Source organism: Carettochelys insculpta, chromosome 4 (genome assembly GCF_033958435.1).
Source record: "Carettochelys insculpta isolate YL-2023 chromosome 4, ASM3395843v1, whole genome shotgun sequence".
NCBI classification, from domain to species: Eukaryota; Metazoa; Chordata; order Testudines; family Carettochelyidae; genus Carettochelys; species Carettochelys insculpta.
In genome coordinates, this window is record NC_134140.1 from 6,903,616 (window position 1) to 6,925,532 (window position 21,917).

The 21,917-nt window shown below is 38.9% G+C and overlaps 1 protein-coding gene across 2 annotated transcripts in view; it reads left to right on the forward strand.

Annotated features, from left to right (window-relative positions):
- Positions 1-21,917, forward strand: part of DNAAF9 (dynein axonemal assembly factor 9) — a 114,092-nt gene that overhangs the window by 39,996 nt on the left and 52,179 nt on the right. Inside the window, exons 9-19 of one of the 2 annotated variants that reach the window (XM_074992223.1) lie at positions 604-659; positions 3,068-3,203; positions 4,955-5,036; positions 9,402-9,438; positions 12,433-12,520; positions 13,013-13,089; positions 14,418-14,462; positions 14,998-15,043; positions 17,618-17,729; positions 19,138-19,208; positions 19,911-19,961. In XM_074992223.1, the coding sequence (XP_074848324.1) occupies positions 604-659; positions 3,068-3,203; positions 4,955-5,036; positions 9,402-9,438; positions 12,433-12,520; positions 13,013-13,089; positions 14,418-14,462; positions 14,998-15,043; positions 17,618-17,729; positions 19,138-19,208; positions 19,911-19,961 (801 nt within the window). The remainder of the gene's footprint in view (positions 1-603; positions 660-3,067; positions 3,204-4,954; positions 5,037-9,401; positions 9,439-12,432; positions 12,521-13,012; positions 13,090-14,417; positions 14,463-14,997; positions 15,044-17,617; positions 17,730-19,137; positions 19,209-19,910; positions 19,962-21,917) is intronic. The other variant, XM_074992224.1, reaches the window with a different exon arrangement.

A 21,917-nucleotide genomic window follows, 5' to 3' on the forward strand; every position in this document is an offset into this window, starting at 1 on the left:
TGGGTCCTTTTGGCTGGCAGGATCCTTGCTCATCAGCCACCTGCTCATCCAGTGCTGAGTGGGGCTCCAGTAGCTGATAAAGGGGAATGAATGTGGTCACGAAAAGCTGCAATGTGCTGGGCCAGACATTCCCCATGCTGATCTGTTGTTGAAGTCCCAGTTGCCTTTAATAATTGTAATTGTGTAACTAAGATCTATATAACTTTTTGGTTCTTCTAAAATGGTGCACTATATTAGTTTCTAAGTGCCTGCCTACATGATAGGCGCTACAGGCACAGATGCGCTTCAATAATCCCATACTACTGCAACAAACTGTGTTTTTCCATCACTATAGGTAATCCTCCTTCCCAGGCAGTGATGGCTGGATCTGCAAAAGTACTCTTCTGTCAACCTAATTGTTCTAACTAGGCATTGGGTATTCATAATTGTTGTTCTTGGGGTTGAGGTTTTTTTTTTTTTTAACACCCTTGAGCAACATAGCTACCCTGAGCTGTCAGCCCAGCCTTAGTGATAGCATTAGCATCTTTTCTTTGCACCTTGCAGTCTTTATATGCTTCTGTGTACTGTTTAAGTAGTAAAGTTTTTGTTTTTTCTCTTTGGTAGCCATTCAGAAGTTACTTCAGTCATGGAATGATTTCGAGCCACATAACAGACAACAGGTAATGTCATTTATCATATTCCTTTGAAGATGTGTGTTTATATGTAGCAATCAGCGTATGCAGTAACACCTTATTTTAATGTCATTTGGGACCATGATCATATGTCATATCCTATTTAGGGTGATACGGAGCTATCTTTAGCTATAATGTATGTTTTTGTAAGACTACTCGTACAGATTCTTCCCTGGAGACATCCCCTAAATCATTGGACAGTGTCATCTGTTTGACTCTATGGTGTACATAACAAGCTTTCAGGCTTATAATTATCCATTTGGCCTGTTCTGTGGCAGTTAGGTTTTTACAGTTGATTCATTAGCACGTTATCTGACCTTATGTGTACCGAATGGCCAAGTGATGACATTTGGCCTCATATGTTCATAATTGTCTTAAAAAAGACCAACTAGCTTAGTGAGATATATTAACTGTTAATCATTTACAGAACCCAAACACTTAAAAACAAGAAAATAAGTAGATAATATGTCCAGTTCTTAATATTTGCTACATAAAAAGTATAAGACAATGCTTATTTCAACCCACACAAAATTGTTAATTCTGACAAATATGTCACAGCAATTCCTATATATAACACAGCTCTTCAGAAAAAGAAATTTTATGGAAATAGAAACTTGTAAATGCAAATGAATGATGCATACTGAACATTAGTTTATCTATAAAATCTATATATATCGCTAATGCTTTTTTGCTCCCAGAATATTTCTTAGTCACTGGATCTCAAAGCACACGGAAATGGTGAGGAAAGTTAGCATGGTGATGCTGTTGGCCTGAGTACAGAGATTTGAACCAGCTTGCATCAGGAAAACATCATTTGAAAGGATAACCTACAAATCATACATGTCACATGAGGAAATGTTTGTGATTTCTCCTGGGCCAGGCTACTTTGCCTTTGCTGGATCCTTCTGGAAACAAATGTTTACAGTCTGGAACAAATATTAAAGAAATGTACAGACTAACCTTAGTAAAGGGTTGAAACAGCTCAGTCATTAGTAAATAGCAAGGTGAAAGATCCTAACACAGCACATCATATATAGTTGCTCCTTTAGAGTTGACAAGTATCAGAGGTAGCTGTGTTAGTCTGTATCTTCAAGAACAACAAGAACTCCTGTGGCACCTTATAGACTAACAGATGTTTTGGAGCATAAAGCTTTTGTGGGCAAAGACCCACTTCATCAGATGCATGAGTCATGCATCTGAAGCGGGTCTTTGCCCACAAAAGCTTACGCTCCAAAATATCTGTTAGTCTATAAGGTGCCACAGGATTCCTTTAGTGTTGGTTTCTTACATCCAGCAAATTAACATATGCACTTGTCTAAGCTGAGAATCATTTTGGTGGTATATGCAGGAAGAGAGGTCACTTTTTTTCTTCAGCTGCTGAAGTTTCCTTACTTTTGCAAATTGAAACATTGGTCAGTTTGGAGTTTAAAGCTGAAAATAATAGTGTGTTGTCTCTTCTCTCCCTCTCTTTCCTTGCTGAAGTGCTAATAGTGCTTAAGTTTCAAATAATATCAACAGCAAATAGGTTTTTATTATTCCTCCCTCTGAAAGCCACTTCTTGCACAAATTTATGGTAAAATTTGTTTCCAGCTCTGAGATAATGGAGTTTGTGTGTTACATTGAGATACAAAGAAACATCCGATGCCCTGAAGTGTATAAGCAGTGTTTTAGTCTTTTCCCAAATTGCTCAATTCATGTAGTTGTCAGTAAAGATTTTACTTAATGAGGTGTAACTCCAAGTATTTAAAAAAGAGGTTTTTTTTGTTTTGTTTTTGAGGCGAGTTAGAAATTGGATTCTATTGATAATGGAACTGTGGTTGTCATGTCACTCACTAATTGATCTGAGGAGCATTCTCATCGTTCTTATGTTTCAAAAGCAGAGCATTTTACTGCTCCAGCCACAGAAAGATCCGCTGTCATCCTAATAACTGCGGTTAGGTTCTTCCTTAGCTGCTACTAATCAGTGGAGTTCAAGGTACCCTCTCACATAGTGTCAGGGTTTTCTATACTGATTTATCTTTTTGAAAAGTTTGGAAACAGTTGTCAAGCTTTTTTGAACTCTATCCAGAGAAACATTAGACAGCAATCAAAACTGGAAATAGGAAATTTTTAGACTCCAAGTTTAACATCCCTTGAGGCTAGGCTTGGCAGAAACTTTAATAAATATTTTGTTACCTAGTCTTTTTTTCTTTTAACTCAGTATACCTTTTTGTTCTTTCTTTTTAACAGTAGAGGTTTTCCATTGTCAGTGTAGACTATATAACTAATGAAAATTTCATTGCTATACTCTGAGTGAATGGGAGCATTTCAGTATGTGACTTTATAAAAATTGTTAAAATATAGTGAAGGCCTGAAGTATTCTTTGAGTCCAGCAGTAACAATATTTTTCTGTTTAGCCCTAGCAGACAGCCTTTCGTGCTATTTGGTAACCACTCCAATAAAGAGAACCTGAACTCGGGTAATTTTAATTTTCCATCTGAGGGACACTTGGTTCGAAATACCGGCCTTGGTGGAAGTACAGCTAAGCATATGGTGAGGTTTATAATAACTGATGTTTTTCTTTCTTTCTTTCTTTCTTTTTTTCATGCAGTGTGATTTTTCTCTTTTCCCCTTTGCTAAAATGCTTTTTCTTTTGTATTAGAAAATGCCTCTTGATGATCAAACATCCAGTGTGCAAGTAGTACAAACATATATTTGTATATATGCACATTGTGAAAGCTTCCAGTAAAGCAGTTAGAACTTGAATGAAAAGAGATGGAACAAATTGCTCTTGGAAGCCTCTTCTCCCCCCGCCCCCCCCCCCCCCCCACCACCACCCCAGTAATTGAAATATGAGTTATGGTTGAATCATAAAACTCTTAATATTTGTTTAAAAAAACAGTATTAACACTTGTAGTAAGTTTTGAAATAATTTAATTCCTTAATTGTACTTTTCATATTTACAAAATCATGGTCTCCAAACTTGAACAAACAGACCAAAAAGTCCCTGAAAAGCTTTCAGCTGCTGAATATTGTTACTAATATGAACTTTTAAAATATAATTTGTTTCCATTTTCAAGTAAAAGTTGAGTTTAAAACCTATCATGAGCTCAGCGGCTTGTTGCGCTTGCATACAGGGGATGCATTTTGTAAAGTGACCCCAAGGAATATAGATCCTCAGCTTGACTGGCCTGGGTGCACCATGAAGGTAAATCAAAGCGAAGGAGGAGAGAGAGCATGAGACTGCATGGTTGAGTTCTGTCTAATGGCTGATTAGTTGGGCTTTGAGAGTACCTGGAAGTCAGAAGGGTGTTCTGCTGTACAGGTGCTAATTCAAAAGATGTAGAATGTAGTTTTATGAAGTACAGGTAATGATTTTATGACTCCATGGCTATGTCTACATTAGAAGCATCTGTCTACAGAAGTCACTATTGGAAGAGATGTTCTGACAGAACTTGTGTGGACAGATCCATTTTACACATAAAGATCAATGTTTTGCACGCTGTGTTGACAAAAGGACCCCCTGGAGTGTCTGCACAGCTTTTTTTTGTGTATATGCTCCATGAGTTTTGTCAACAAATGTTGCTAGCGTAGATGTAGCCCAGGTATGCTAGATCAATATTTAATGAGTCACTGCATTAAAGATAAAGGGGTTTTCTTGGCCAATTCCACTGGTTAGGTAAACAAGGAAAGCTTGTTTTAATGTTGGAAAGTAATTGAACATAATTTTCTGTTTCCTGCCTATCCCACATGGATAACGGACTTATTGTTTTTATTTTCATGGACATGGGTGAGCTTCAGGTTAGGACCACCTATCTCTGAGCCAGGTGTGAAAGACAGCATAACAGGAAGCAGTCACCTCCTTGCCTGTGAGTCTCTGAGGAGCCCAGGAGGTGGTACACCTATCATGACATTTGCTCTGGTCAGCTAGTTACTAGGATGCACTGAAAATAGTATTAAATAACAGGTGTAAAGGTCATGGATGCTTGGCAGAAATTGAGGCACATTAACGAAAAGGAAGAATTTATATACAAACCTGGAAACACATTCTTAATTCTCATGTGGAATGCAGAGTTTCTTGTTTTCAAGGCTTTTGTGAACCATGCATATTGAGTCAGATATTGAATTTTACCTTTAGAAGACAAAGATAACTTTTTTAAATACAACTGATCCTGGTTTATGCATTTTCTGTAGCATTTTAGTGGCTAGGCAATTAATGCAGACTTTAATCCAGTTATTGTTAGTTATTGTTTTTATCATTATTCATTAAGACCCACTTACATCTTCTTAATGCTCACAACTAGGCAGTGCAGTGTGTATCCCCAAAGGGACCTCTGGCTTGTTCAAGGACCTATTTTTTTGGAACGACTCACATTCCTTGCCTGGGTAAGTCTTTGACGATTATCTCGGAGTATTCAAGAAACATCTCCTTTTCATTATTTGTAACAGCTGCTGGTGTATTGCTTGTAGCGAGATTGAAACCACATACTAACGTGATTCCCACAGCTATAGATGGTTTTAGAGCAGAAGTTCATACAGGAATTCTACCTGACCATAGCTACTTTGACCCTCCCACTTGCATTATAATTTGTCAGAAGCTTGGAAATCTACAGAAGTAGGTGTTTGGACAATAAGGCAAAAATAGAACTTAAAACAGACACTTTGTAGTTTGCAAATATCTTGGAAGGAGTCACAAAACATAGGGGAGAGGAAATCTTTTAAACTCTGCGGTTGCATGGTGAGAGCAGAAGTGAGCGATGCGGGTGCAAGTGTTTCATTTTTAAGGCGCAGTCCATCCTATTAAAATCAGTGGGGGGCTTTGTGTCTTAGCTACTGCAGTTCCAAGTTGGGTTTTCAGTTTGAGTAATGCTGAGGTGTGAGTTTAAACCCACCAAAGAAAAGAAGTAGGAAGTTCAAGAAGAAATATACTATATATGGTCACCGTTATAGTGTCAAAGTTACTTGCCATACCTGAAGAATGAGCTGCTTCCTGGTTTTTAGTATTGGAATATAACTACAGCATAGTAACTACTGACACATGACTTCTAATGATTTCTTCATGAAGTTGTACCATGTTGCAGTATTAAGTATGTCTCTTTTTAAGTTACAGAATTATGGGCTATTCATTGTACTTGCCAACCTTAGGTGCTTATCTTGACTCCCGCAGTACTTTAAAAATTTGTACAAATAGGGTCTGATTATGCTCCCTTTTTTTCAAATTTTGCAAAACACCATTGATTTCAAGGGGAAAGAGTCAAGTTTTGCAATGTTACTGATATTTTGGCAATAGCTTTCCAATTAATTTTTAAATACCCTCCAGCATGACTTATGAAAAAAACACCACTTAAATAATACTCTTGAGCGAACACTAAACTTAACCATACAATGTGAGAGCAGTTTGTCTCAAATACCTGGTCCAAGCTCCTGCAAAAGCACTTTTATTTGACATGATGGGGTTATGGAGAGGTGTGAAGAGGAGTTCTAGTAAATTGAAAATGCCAGTTAACTCTGAGGGAGGAGTATGGAGTGCAGAGCAGGGGGTGTGGTGCAGAGGCGTGGATGGGGTCTGTGTGGCACAGGCTGTGTTAGGGAGTTTGGGTCCAGAAGGGGGTTGAGGTGTTGGAAGGGGCTTGGGATGCTGGATGCGGGGAGGGTGTTTATCTCTGGCCAATGGGCTAGGAATTGTGGAGTCAGCACTCGGACAGGGAGATGAAGGCAGTGTGCTTGCAGAGCCTTCTGGCCACACTTCTGCTTGCCAGAGATGGGTAGTCATGTGCAAGTGCCCTCTCCTTATGGCACCTAGAGCTATTTCCACGCCTAGCCCCTGCCCAAAACCTGCACCCTGCTTCCCCTTCCATATCCCAGCCATCTGCTGGTCCTGCATCAACCACACTATAAAACAGACTTTCTGTTCAAATCAGAAATGCTGGTTTATGGAGCTTGCCGGTTGGCGAAGTGCCAGAAAAAAGGGCTTTTACTGCATGAGCAAATATTAAAAATAGTTTCATACCTGATATTTCTAAGTATGATGAGACCTGCTTGCCTTAATTAATCTAAGAATTTTGTAAGGAACGTCCTATGGACTGCATTACTGTTTTATAAGTTACAAACAACCGTTAAATTTGTCTATAGCAGACATTTGTAGGAAATCAAAAGCCAGCAGTTGACATTGGTAATTCCCTAGCAAAATCAAACTCTTCTTTCTTCAGAAATAGATTTTAGAGATCAGAGAAGAGGCTATATACTGATCATTTCAGTCCTTTGTCTTTTGTTGTCTGAATAGACCACCCAGTCAATGGTTGCAACATTATTACCATTAGAATAAAAATATTGTGGACTTTGTTCCTATCTATAAGATTATTTTAAATAGATTAAAACCTGCTTGCGCATACTAGATGAGAATATGATGAAATATTTCTTCCATTTAATAATTAGCCCATTAACTCTGGTCAACTCCCTGACCCCACTCACACATTCTATTGCATTTATGTAAAATAGATTTTAATAAAACTTTAATAGCCACATGATGGGATAACAGTAGTCTAAGATGTTGATATTAACTGTTTCACCAGCAAGTATTTTTCAACCAGATTAATTTACCAAATTACCAGTCTTCCCTAGAGAAATTTTGCATGCAGTAGCTCAAGAAGACCATTCAGCCAAGGTTGTTCCAAATGAGAAGCAAATTATTTAGTAATAAAATTAGTTTGAAAGACCCATACTATCTCACATCTGGGGCAGTTGGATCAGTTCACCATTGTTGTAGTTTCTGCTCGTACAACAAGTAAAATTGTTGCTTGCATTTTACTTGTAGACTAAGAGTGGTGATTGGGTACATTCCCTCTGATATTACAATGGTGTGGACACGGTTGGCATTTAACATACAGGAGTAATTCAGAGTATAAGTGGCTTAATTTGGGTGGAAGCAGACTGTAAATTACAGAGATGGCTGAACTTGCTGATGATTTGACCAAAAAGGGGCAGGAGGGTGACATGACTCAGCTATGCTTGAGACTGATAACAACATTTCATGCTGCTTCAACAGACATTCAAGGTGTCCACATGAGAATCCTGAAATCTTCTCATGTAGATAAGCTCTTAAAAAATCACTTACAATGAAGTTCAGTAGTTGGAGTTATCTGAAAAAACCTGTTGGCCCTTTAAAATAAAAGCTTGCATTGTATTCAAGATCAAATGATTTCAGGTTTTTCCAAATATGTTTGCAAACAAAAAGTTTCCTGTATGCTGTCTCATCTGTATTGTGTTCCGCTCTAGAGGATATTGAGGAAATTCATTTATCAACAGAAGGTTTATGTCCTTCCTTCTCATTGGAGTTGTATGCTTAAAAGTAGTAATTTAAGATCTAACAATCTCCCTAATATAAACTATAGTATAAGGGCATTTGAGTAGATTACCATTTCAATGTGTTGGTTAATGGTTGGAATGCATCTGTATTTAAAATGACATGCATTAAATAACATCTAAGGATCTCTTAAATCAAACATGCTTGAGACCATTAATCAAATCTTGTTTTGTTAGTCTTTTTATAGTCGAGAGCAACAGTGCTGCCATAAATGTTGATCTTTATAACCTAAAATTGATTTTATCATCATTCAGACTTGAAAAGTCATTTCAGAGAGAACCTTTATTCTTGTGTAATGTTTATAGAAAGTAAATTCAGTATTATATTATGCTGTCTGTCTTCTCTCTTCTAACCTTTCTTTATTTGGGATCATTATCTAGCACACACTGGTGCACATGCAAATAAAAAATGTCAATAATATGTTAATATCATGCCACCTTTTTGCTTTAGGGATACGTATAGCCTTGACAGTCATGCTAATCTTTTGACTGAAGCAGCTGAACTGTTCTTCCTCAACTTCTTAAAACACACACACAACTATTCACAATATTTTGCAAATTCTCACCTATATTTTCGATACTCTTCCATGATTGATATAAGGAAGTTGCATCCCTTCATCTTACTTTTAAACCCTCTGATAATCAGTCATTGTTCAAAAAGATTAGGCTCTGCTCCACTGAGGACCATGTGAATTCAGCTTTTGACTTTAATGGTAGCACAATTGAACACGTCATCTCTGGTCCTGCAAGCACTTAAGCATGTGAGTAGTCCCACTGAAGTTAATAGAACTACCAATATATGAAAAGCCAAGCATGTATGGTTCTAAGATGTTTCTAACCTTTAGTGCCTGAAGATAAACTCCTGAATTATCATACAGAAACGGCCACATTATTGTATTCAGAGAGAGGCCTAATTTTCAAAAATAATGATGACCTGAAGCCCCCATAGACTGCAGTGAGATTAGTAGATCCTCAGGCTACTTTAAATTGAGGTGCCTCAGTATAGTAATTGGGGAGTTTCTGCTAAATTAGGAGTTTACCTTACCTTCAGGCTCCCAGGTTTGAAATGTTTATCTTCACTATGGTACTGCACATACTGTTACAAGTTGTGGCCAAAATTTTGTCCTGATTTTTTTTGTGCATGGGTTTTAACAAAACCTACCTAATAAAGCAAGATCCTGAACAAAACTAGCAGCCAGAGTTTGTAAAGAATTCATATAAAACAAGAAGAAAAGACTACTCTGCAAGTAAAATGTAAATAACAATTGTTTAGACTTTTTTGAATTCTTAATTCTGCTTTTAAAAGTAGATACCCTTTGCATAAAATATGTTGCATAACCTAATGTGATAGTATTTAAAACTAACTTGAAATATTTCATTTTCATACAGGAAATGACAATGAGATGCACGAGAAAATTAAACAAATGTAAGCTATCCATTTTTACTACCTTCTCCCCTCTTTTCCTCAGGTGATAGTAGGTTCCAAGCCTCTGTTTAGATGGGGATGCCTGGTGATACTTAAAATGCAGTTTTGTTTATTTAATAGAACTTTGTTTATATGTAGGACAGATTTTGTTAACCATGTGCTTGAATGATGAGAAATCTGGAAATTGATATGAAAGGACTATTACATGATGCCATCTCACTGAAGCACCAAAACCATGTTGAATACAGAAAAATAATTTAGGTCTTACATTTTAGTTGTTCCTGTATAGCTGACACACAGGGCAATCCAGTTTTTTCACCAGTTATGGATACAGTAGTGTCTCAGCATTCGCAAACATAAAGTTTGCAAATTCACAAGCAGCTGTGTGCAGTCGCTTCCCTCAGGGCCCCGGGCGAGGAACGGCTGCTCTATTGGTGAAATTCAACATTCGCAAGGGTTCTCAACACAGAACCCTCGTGCCTGTTGAGACCTTACTGTACTTGCTAGTTTTGGTTCACCCTAGTTGAAGAGCTTGTGCATTCATTTTCTTGTCACCACCTTCTGTCAGTTCTTCCTTGTCGTCTTCTGTTTCTTCTCAAGTATCCAATTAAGTGCTTGTTTATATCTACTATTCAAGTGTGGGCCAAATAAAAACTAGATCAAAGGGTAACTGTTTCCATTACATTACAGACTGAACCTCTCTTGTCCAGCAATACCCATGGTACAGTATGATTTTAGTTAGCTGGATGTCCACTTATCGTTTGTGTGGCCACATTTCCTATGGTCACAAAGTTTGTTTCTGGCCACTGGTCCTGGCTGTCAGTGTTCTGTGCTGCTGTTTAGCTCTAATTTACCCCTACATTTCTTCCAAGAGTCTAGTAGGCTGTGGAAATGTTGGTAATGCTGCTAGACAATATTGACCTCCCATGGTCTGGCAAATTTTCTTGTTGAGCAGCACTCAGATCATAAGGGTGCCAGACTGGAGGGATTCAAGAGTTGTTACTACTCTCCATTCTGAAAACTTAACCATTTATTTCTGTCCTTAGTTTCCTGTCTAACCAGTTATCAGTCCACAAGAGGACCTTCCCTCTTATCCCATGATGATTTACTTAAGAGCCTTTGGTGAGGATCCTTGTCAAAGGCTTTCTGGAAATCTAAGTATACTATATCCACTAGATTGCCCTTGTCCATATGATCGACACCCCCAGCAAAGAATTCTAGTAGACTGGTAAGGCACATGTTGACTTTCCCCAACAAATCATGTTCATCTGAGTCTGACAGTTTTGTTCTTTACTACATTTTCAATTAACTTGCCCAGTACTCAGGTTAAATTTATTGGCCTATAATTGCCAGGGTCACTTCTAGAGCCCTTTTTAAATATTAGCTACATTAGCTATCTTCCAGTCATTAGGTACAGAAGCTGATTTCAAGGCTGTTACCAGCCACAGTTAATAGTTGTGCTATTTCACATTTGAGTTCTTTCAGAACTCTGGAGTGAATGACAACTGGTCTGTACAGGATACAGGACTCCATCCTGCGAAGTGGCGACTCTGAAAAAGATGTAGCTGTCATGCTGGAAATGTGTTCTCAGAACAATACCCTGGCCAAAAGAGTGAATGTGGCCCTTGGGTGAATAAGAAATGGAAACTTGAGTAGGAGTAGAGCTTATCACTTTATTTGGTGGTGGTGCAACTACTGCTGAAATGCCATGTCCTGTTCTATTGCCACCGTAGAAGCATATTGGTGAGTTGAATAGTAACAGAGAGAAAGCCGTGCTAGTCAAAATACTATCAAAACAAAAAAGTAGTAAAGTAGCACTTTAAAGACTAACAAGATAATTTATTTAGGTGAGCTTTCATGGGACAGACCTGCTTCTTCAGGCCATAGCCATACCAGAACAGATTGGGTATTTAAGGTACAGAGAACCAAAAAAGAGTAATCAAGGTTGACAAATCAGAAGAAAAAATGATCAAGGTGAGCAAATCAGAGAGTAGAGGGATGAGGGGAGGAGGGAATCAAGAATTAGATTAAGCCAAGTGTGCAAAAGAGCCCAGAAAATTCACATCCTAGTTTAAACCATGTGTTAATGTGTCGAATTTCAATATAAAAGAGTTCAGCAGCCTCTCTTTCACGACTGTTGTGAAAATTCCTCTTCAGTAAAATGCAGACTTTTAAGTCATTAACAGTACGGCCCACTCCATTAAAATGTTGGCTGACCGGTTTGTGGACCAGCAGTGCTTTTATGTCTGTTTTGTGCCCATGAATGGGCACGAAACAGATATAAAAGCACTCCTGGTCCACAAACGGGTCAGCCAACATTTTAATATTGAGTCTCTTCTGATATGGCTATGGTTTGAAGAAATGGGTCTGTCTCACGAAAGCTCACCTAATTATTTTGTTAGTCTTTAAAGCACTATTTTACTGCCTTTTTGTTTTGATTGATAAGTGGGTGAAATATCAGAGAAAAGCTAGAAGAATGGTCAAAGAATTAGGAAATATGCCTAGGGGTAGACTAATTGAGGTATATTTGGTTTAAAAAAGAGAAGGTGAAGGGGTGACTTTAGTTTATAACTACCTACTTAGGGAGCAACAATAGTGGGCCCTTCAGTTTGTGGAAAAAAGATCTAATGAAATCCAATGGCTATAAGTTGGAACTAGACAAATTCAGACTGGGAAAAAGGCATATATTTTTAGTGGTATGAGTAGCTGGAACAACTTAAGGCTGTGATGGATTCTCCATCACTGACCACTTTTTAAAATAAAGATTGGGTTTTGTCCCCTCTCAAAAAGATGTGAAATGTCGTGAAAATAAATCAATTAGGCACAAAACTAGGGATTTTAAGAGGTGCATACTCTTTTTAAAAATGAGGCATTGTGTGTCTTGCTTCCTTCTGGATTCTTGAGAGAAGATAATATCTTACTCTTTCTTCCATTATTTAAAGTAACAACATGAATTGCTAAAGCCAAAGGTTATGGTCGTATTTGTCTTTTCAGAAGGCTGCTGTCCCAGATCTATGCTGCTGTTGTAGAGGCTGTACTTGCTGGTATCGCATGCTATGCCAAAACTTCCAGTGCAACCAAGGTAATTTAAAATACTTGTTCTGTATGTTGAAGGAGAAATTAACCTGTTGATATTGTCTATAGAATGTTACATGCATCTGACTTTAAGGAATGCCTTCTGAATAAAATTCCACCATTGCCATGTTATATTTTGGCTTTCATGTAAACATTACAGTAAAGCCCATATCATTTTTAACTTGGTTTAAACCTTGTTTAAATAAGACGTCAAAAGCATGAATGGTCAATGTACATGAGCTTTACAATGGTTTGGTGACCTTCAGCAGGATTCCTGATACGTTCACTTCAATTAGTGCTGTTTCAAAGTTTTATACGTACTGAGGCAAGGTGTGTGTATGACTGGGTCAAGTTGGTTAGTAATCCTGGGCACTCAATAGTCTGGCTGATCGGTGGTATTATGCTGCTTCTGCCTTGGGTGTGGTTTTTGTTCAACATGTGTATGTATCTCTAATGGGAATTTTGTAAGCATAATATAACTTTCTGGGTGTTTTTGTAGGCAAAAGAGACAGCAGAGGAAATTTTTCTGTCTGTGCTTGATTCCTTTCATCTAACACAATTTAAAACTGCCTGGCGGTATGTGATTTCAGATATTTATTAACTTTTCTGCTTATGTTGTCTTAAGTCACTTGTTTTTCTTTGGAGAAAAGTTGCACTTAATTAAAATACATTCCTTGTTTTTTTTATCTCTAAGTTGCAGATTTTAATCAAATATGGAATAATTTTGTTGTTCTTCCTCATAACATGCTCGTAGCTCAGGGGTGTGCAACCAAAATCACAAGAAAAGACATTTTTTCAAATTCAGTTACAAAATCAATACTTCAGGATCCGCAGTGCACATGAATACAAGACAGTCCTTAATAAATATATAAAAATAATAAATAAATAATATCAAACCGTACTTTTTGTAACCCCTATTTTAAGAACAGTGCACATGATTGCTAGCTGTTAGAAAGTTGTTACCCCCATCCCCAAGCTCCCCCCCCACCCTCCCGCAAACCGTCGTGTCCATCTCTGTTTAACCCCTTCAGCCTCAAATTGCCTCTCACCCTCCATCTCCAGGTTTAACCTGCCTCAAAGCATGAGTGTAGCTCTCCTTCATGTCGGCCCCTGCTGCTACCCTCCCACTGCTTCCCCTGCCACTGCCTCCTCTGGGGTGGCTCTGACAGGTTCAGCCGCCCCTTCTACCCACTCTGTTGCAGGCTTCTCCCATGTGTATGATGGGCAGCTCCCTGCCATACTGGCTGACTTCTGCAGGTCTCCCTGCCGCCGCTGACTGCTCAGTGGCTCTGGAGGCTGCTGCTTAAGCAAAGAAAAACAATCCCTAAATTCAGTTTAAGCAGTGGCAGGCCCTAGAGCTGCAAGTAGATTGTTAAAGAGCCACATGCGGCTCACAGGTTGCTGACCCCTGTCCTCGATACTTGGAAAGTTATTTTAACCTTGAAACTATGATTTTCTTTGCATGTAGTTTAGTATGCATAAATGTCATGATTTAAGCATTTTCTGCAGTATACAAACGCTGCGTGCCTGGCTACGATAGGTATAAAAAGCAGTATAGCTGGTGAAGCATGGATTAGGGGAAAAGAAGTGCACCATCAGTATCTAAAGCCTAGATTGTGTTCATAGGTATCTATGTGCCCAAACAGTGCCTCTCCATGCTGATCTGATTTTAACTGTGTGACGTCCCGCAATTTTGCCTGTTAAAATCATCACAGTGAAAAAGACTGGGAGCAGGTAATGGTTGACGGAGCTTTTCCTCAGTGCCATCCCCCTGCCAGAATGTTTGACTGCCATGTGTAGCTGCACATACCCTACATGCCACTGCAAGTATAGAGAAGCTTAGTTGTTAGCAGATTACTAGGAATTAATTTTTTTAACTGAATGCTCTTTATTTTTGTACACAGTTCCAAAATAGCTTTTCAGATTCAAGCTGTGAATAATCATGGAAGGTCAGTATTGTCTTCTGTTTTGTATGGGGGGTGGGGGAATAGGTAATTTTAATGCTAGTCAGGAATAAACGTAGTATTTTAGACTTAACAAAATGCATTCTGGAAGACATTATGATCTTTAAGTTTGTTGCAGCAGATGAAAGCAAATATTAAATGCCTTAACATTTGTACACAGAGGCAACTTAATGGCTTGTTATCCTTCTGTCTGTGTGTGTGTGTTTGTTATGGAAACTGAGTAATACTTTAAAAATAAAACAGCTGCGTAGAGCATCTTTATTAGCTTTGTTAATATATAGGAGCAGCAGGAGCACATTTGAAGTTTTCATTGAAGAATAAATTGTTTGAACAAACTTTTCTCAGACTTAGAGTATTTTATGTTTTACCACAGTATGTAAAACCAAATTTTAGCTGCATTTTACCTGTTTGACTAAAATCCCCTTGTGAACTAGAACTCTTTCAAGTAGAAGTAATTATTCTGGATGGGTATTGTAAAATGATTTAGTTGTTAAATATTGAAATATTATTCTGTTTTTAGAATTATTCCGTTGGATAATGAGGATAGCCTGTACTTAGTTAAAACAGTAAGTAGAGCTGTTCAGTATCGTGTGGTAACTTCAGCAATGTGCTAAATGAAATAATAATCTCTGCCATGGTGAACTACTATATATAAATGTAAATAGCTCTCAATCTCAAAGTACAGCCAAGGGTTAGATGGACTTAAGTTGTAAGATTTTTGAGCTGCAGCAAATTACTGTCTTTCGTAGATGGCTTTTCAGTGCAGCAACTTGTAGCGAAAGGCTTTTAATTGCCTTTTGTTAGTTCTTGATGCAGTTTGAGACCTTAGCCCAGTAACTAGGGCAGGGAACCTGGACTTAAGAGATCTGGATTTGATTCTGTTTTCTGAAACAGATTTCTTGTCCTTGGTATATTTGTGTGGTCTTGGATGAGATACTTAACTTCTTCATTGTCGCTGCCCCGCTACGTAAATAAAGCTCTTCAAAGAAACAAATGTAATCTTTAAGGTCTAGGCAAGAAACTTGTTTAATTTAGTGCTAAGTATTTTAAATACTCATGGACTTTTTTTAAAGACAAGTAAAATTAGAAGCCAGACTAGTGAAAACTAGAAATAAGGGACTCATTTTTAACGGTTGTTTGAGTGACCATTGAATAAACAATGAATGGAAATTGTGGCTACTTCATCTTCATCGTCTTCAAATCTGGAAAGGTAACTCGTTTTGAAGATACGCTTTAGCCAAACACAAGTTGTTGACCACATTAGAGGTAGCTGGATGAAATTTAATGGCTTGGCCGTGTTATGCAGTAGTTCAGAACACTAGATCCAGGCGTCTCCTTAGGCTTCAGAATCCACATTGCAGTATTTCCCAAAATGAGGCTTTTTCTGCTTTAGAGACGAAGGAAAACTGGGCATGATCCTTGCGATCTCTTCTGACCCCATTAGAACTGAAAGACACTGGTGAATAAGTGCAGAAAGGGAAGACTTTGAAAATCTGAATGTAAACAAATGGAGAGAAGAAAAGGTAGGGAGGAAAATAGAACAAACAGAATAAGGTTTAGAGACAGCAAAAAGTAGCAAGTGTGTGGGCTAGGATAAAAGGGGACATAGGTCAAATACACTAACCTTTAAAAGGTTGGAAATTATTTAGCATGCATCAGTTTAAAAATATCTTTGGGGTATGTGTTAGGACCATGTTATGCTGAGAGCCTTTGCAATAATTTATTTCTTCAGCCTCTGCAGGTTCACACTTGTAGGATTGCACATCCTGGTGATGCAGTAGTTGCGACCCAGCAAACGTGAATTCATAGATAGAACTCTCAAACGGCTATTGGCAGATCACCAAAGTATTCAAGAATAGAAACAAATGAGATTCTGAAGCAAGAGCTTTGCAGTTGCACTCTGTCATTCCCCAAATGAGCTCTCTCCATCCCAGTGCCTGTTTTTGTTTTGTTAAAGAGGTGGCGGGGGGAGCAGCTGAGGAAAGCCAGCAGTGCAGAGCAAGCAGTTAGACCATAACTGTACACACTGACTGTGGTGCCTGAATTACCAGTTTTGCAGAAGACTTTCGAATCTGCTGTCTTGTGAAGTGGCAACTATTGCTCGATGTCCACAAAAAGTGAAGGGTTTGGACATCTGTGTTGCTCATCTGTCTTCTGAAAATTAAAATAATTACCCAGCAGGAGTTCACCAAATCCAGCTCTGTGCACCTTTTACTCCAATAGAGATAATTTTGATGCTAGTTTCATTTTAAAGAAACTCAAAACCTAACAATTTTCTGTCAGTTTATAGCTAAGTAGATTTTGAAACACACAAGCTTACAAAATTCAAATGCAGAAAAAAAGTCACCAGCAAAGATAATATAAGCAGTTATGACATTATCCATTGATACATGGATAAACTGGAGACTTAGGTATTATATGTTTAGGTATAGAAGGTTTAACCACATTTTTCTTGGTTTTTGAAACACTCGAAATAACAGCTTCATAAGTTGTTTTATCATGTGACTGGTTTTTTTTTTAATTGATTTAGTCCTTGTTTATCCCTTGGTCCTGAAGTCTCTTAGCTGTCTGCTCTTATGCCTCTGTTATTCCCTACTGCATAGAGTCCATGGTGTGAAGTATGGGATAATATTTTACTATGTGAGACATTGCATTGTTCCTTCTTCATAGGTGCTGCATTTGACAAATAGGTTATTAAAGTTAAGTTTGAAGCTACAGAAAGGCATTTTCTCTTGAGCAATAATATGATTAATTCATCCAATAGAGCTAATGATAGCTCTGTTAATAGAACATAACATTTCTTGTTAATTCCCACTGTAAGCTAACATAGATTTTGTGTTAGTGCTGGTTAGTTTATAGCTGTGATTACAAAGCCGGTGCTGTATTTAGGGGTACCTAGATTACATCAAAGATGTTTGAAAGACAATTACGTTTTGAGTTGAGATTTGCGAGGTTTATGATTTGAGGCAACACTCTAGTTACATTGGACAACATCCCAGGGGTCTCCATTTCTATTTGTGTGGCAGTGTAATGTCTTAAGCAGCTCAAATGTAAACTCTGTTGTTTTGATTCTAACAAAATTTTAGATAAATTCTAAAAGGCTTTCTTCTCTTCCCTCTTCTCCTCCCCACTTGTTACAGGCGGCTATGACAATATACGACATTCCAGATGTGCTCGGAGGAAGAGGATGCTTGGGATCTGTAGTCTTCTCAGAATCATTTCTGGCATCACAGATATTTGTAAAAGAAAAAGGTTACTATTTCAGCTGTTTCAGGCTCTTGCATGAGCATTGCTGTCGGTCAATCTTTGTTTTTTCTTAATTCATAGTGCAATTAAGCAAGGTAGTAAAATATCTTTTTACAGCTGCTATTTTGAAGATTTTACTAAGTAAAGACCAAACCAAACTTTTAATTTTCAAATAATCCAGTTGTTTAAGGGAGAAGCTAATATTCATTTCTCTCCTTCAACTAATCTGAAGGACTTGTTTGTTTCTGCTATAAACTTAGTAGGATTGCCAGATGAAAGGATCTCATGCATAATTACTTTCTCAGCCTTGTGGTGTTCAATATTCACTTGTCCTTGTATTATAAGAGACAAATAGGAGCTTCCCTATATCTTTCATTATTCCATATATTTTTCAGCTCTGTAGTATTTACAGCAAAGGTGAAAATGAGTAAATGACAATTAAAAAAGAAATGGATGTGACGTTTGTTTGCTTTGTAGACCAGTCTTGTTTTAAAATCGTTCAGTAGCTAACTTGCAACCAGCTTGAAACCCCACTATATATTTTCCATAATGCCAGAATAGAAAAATCGAAAGGCTTTTGTAATACAACTGGTTTTTGGGTTAAGAATTCCCATAGCATAAGATAGAAAATTTGGTCAAGACATGGGGTTCTCACCAGGTGTATCAGTTCCTTCTTCATGCCTGCTGAGCAGTGTCTGATTCCTGGTGAATTGCTAACTCTTAAACTAACAGCAGTTATATATCTAGTATTGCTTTTGGTTTAATCTTGGTCAGGATTTATTTTCTTCCCAAAGCTGGCTTTCATTTTCCCCTGCTTCCCCAGCTCACAAGGCAAATAAGAATCCTAGAGAGAAATCAGGACTGTTGATCAATGTGTTGTGCAGTGTATCTGATGGATGGGTAATGGTACTAAAAAGGCTGTGGCTCCAGTCATGTAAGCAGTGGGGAGGGGGCTCAGCTCTGCACTCCTGGTAGGGGTGGGACTGAGGTGGAAAAGGTAGTGCTAGGGCAGTTGGCCCTCAGTATCACCTGGACCGCTGTGCTGCCAGCCTCCTCCCTTCAGAGCTGTGGCAGTGGTGGAGCAGTGCTGCTGCAGCACTTGAGAGAAGCCCAGAGCTCTGGCAGCTGCCACTGTGAAAGTGGGAGCAGCAGCAGCCAGTGCTCCGTGCCCCTTTCAAAGACTGGGCCCCAAGGCTATTGCCCCATTTGCCACTCCCTCCCGCCCCCATTGTCGGTGGGTCTGCATGTAAGAAACATAAGTGTTTAGGGAAGACGTATTTTATAGGTAAACTAATAGCAACTTGAAGTCCTAGTTGCTGGAATTTGAGACCAGTAGGCAATCTGGGGGGTTTAATAAGCTGTCAGTAGTTACCATAGTACTTCTGTTTTATCTTGTACATTTGCTTTCCTGTAGATGGCAGTATTACTACAGAAACCAGCTACATCATTCTGACTGCAGTTATCCCAAGATACCTTTCTTGGCCGGTTAGTATACTGCAACTTAAGCGCTTCACAGCCTGTAAGTTTTGTAAATGTATTCCACCAAGAATCAAAAAATAAGTAAATATATAAAGGATACGTGAATCCTCTGTAAACCCATTTATTGGTGAGTAATACTTCTTTTAAAGAACCTGAACATGAGCTGAAGGTATTCACTCATACTGTCGGTCCAAAATGTAAAATTAAGTAATGGTTGCAAGGTTTATCTAAACCGGCAGTCTTTTTTTCGGAGACATAAACAGTAGCATTTTGTAGAGCTTGGTTGTCCAATGCGTTTTGTCAGTGTAGAATTCCTTCTACAAAATAGAAGACCTCAGACCAGATCCTGAGTTCAGGTAGCTCCTTTACATCATCTGAGTAGCTGATCTCTGAGTGTTTGCTACATATTATCTGAGGAAGGATTGACCTTTTAGAGGCTGCTTCAACTGGAGCGTTCCCTTGGATGTTAAACTTATTGTGTGGGCCCTTTTGGTCCTCTCAGCAGTGCAGAATTGCAAAGGTGCAAAGGAGGCTTTGAGTGCAGAATCTTGTTAGCCCCGCCTTTAAATTTCATTAGTCACCCAGGCTGCCACTAAAGTTGTGTAAAGGACACTTGTTTCCCATTTTTCTATCAAATCAAGTTTTAAAATCAGTTCGTTAATTCACTGTGAATATGAATGGAAATTGCAGTTTGATATTTGCCTGCAGGTTGAAGATAATGAAGTGAAACTGTCTGAAATGGTGCAGCAAATAGTGAAGGTGTGTAATGATATAGTGCCTTAAATTAACTGATTATCCAAGGTAAGCTTATTTAGTCAAAACTTAAAGGCGCTGTTTTCAAGATCTTATAGTCACAAATAATGTACTTGTATAATGGACTGCGCATAATGTATTTTTTAATTCACCTTTAAATTGGATTGTATAAAATAAGTGTGAATATGACAAACTCAGTTTTAGGTTTTCTTTATTCCAAACGAGCAGCTAAAAACTAACACCATAGACTTATGTTACTGAGGCTAGGTCTACACTATGAGATAAAATTCAAGTTTCTTAATACCAATTTTGTAACGCTGGATTTTATACGTTCAAATCTGACTATCCTCACCTCTTCACGTGCTCTTCAAAGTCTGCTTACTGCTGCCACATGCAATCATCAAACATCGACTGTTGCAGCAGTGCACTGTGGGAACCTACCCCAGAGTCCCCTCATATCCATAGCATTCTGGGTATTTTCGTTGGTGTTTGACATCATCTTCCCGCATTGCATTGCCCTCATTCCTCTCCCATGGTAAGCAAATGTTCATTTTTCCAGGGGGAACGAAGGAAAAGTAGGGTATCAACAAATCTCCAGATTAACAGACATCTCTCTATTCCATAACTGAATTGCTTTTTAAAACTATAGCTGAAACTGAATTACCAAGGATTTTATAAAAATCATCAAGTGTGTGTCTTTTCAAGAGGCCATCCTCTGACTGTCCCTCCTCCCTGGATTGCATCTCATCCCCGCAAATAATACAGGGACAATGAAAGGCATGGTGAAACAATAGATAGTAAGGATTTGTGGGGGGGGAAAAAAAAGAGTTGCTGAGGAAAGAATTTTTGAGTTCCAAGTTCACTATACAGCTTCTGTGCACAGTCTGTATTCTCAACTGGCCCTCCACCCACTCTTCCTTGTGTGAAGGGGTCCAAAGTAAGGAGAAAAGGATAGAAGAGGCTAGGAAAAGCTAGGAAAAAATATCTTTGTCTTTCCTCTTCACTATGCAGGCTTTGCCAAGAGGGGAGATAGGGCTCACCAAATTTCATTGCCACTTTGGGGTGGTTTGGTGTTTGGGAGGTTGAATGGCCAGTTGATGTGGTTCCTGAAAAGTGCTTTTTGGCTTTCAGGTGTGGGCTCCATGGCCTGAGGGTCACTTGAACTGTTCCTGCCCCCAGGTGCAAGCCTCCAGGTGGCAGAAAGGCAGCAAAAATCTTAGCTGCTGGGGAAGACTTCTCCACTCCGGTTACTCCGGTGGCAGCAATACCCTGAAAATACTTTTGGTGGGGGGGGCCAGTTGAAGCACTCCCCACAGATGGTAACAAGCACCTGAAGATCTTTCGTGCCCTTGGACCCTTAACCGCACGCAAGCCAGGGCCTGGGCTGCCTGGCAGCATGGTCAGCATCGAATGGCAGGCACTTCCTTTTGGTGGGTTGCGGACTAGCCACACGATGTGGTTGAGCATAGGAAAGACCCTGACTGTGTGGCATCTGTGAGGGACAGGGGAGTGCACTCAAATGTGAAGCACTGAGAAGAAGTTTCTTGGACTCTTATACCAGCAGGAGCTCCACAACAGCCTTGCTGCCATGTGGTGCGGCAGGGCAGTGTCTGGTGCCAGGCAGCACAGAAAAAATACCAAGTGTAGAGACAGAACTATGAACTCTGTGCTGTGTTTGTAATGGGTAGATGCACTTTACAGCATTAGCAGCAAAGAAAGACAGACTTTTCTCAGGCTCTCATACAAACATGACCCCACAGCCACAGGCTTCCTGGTCCTGATTTGAAATTCACGGTCTTCCTGTTATCTAATTCCTGTGCCCTTGGAGAGCAGCAGCCAGAGCAGAATACTGAGGGGCATTGTGGGTTACATATGGGACACCTTTGGGGGCTGATAAATTTGATTTTTAAGCGTGGTGCTTCCATGCTGGCCTTTATTCAAATTTGTAAATTCGAATGTGAT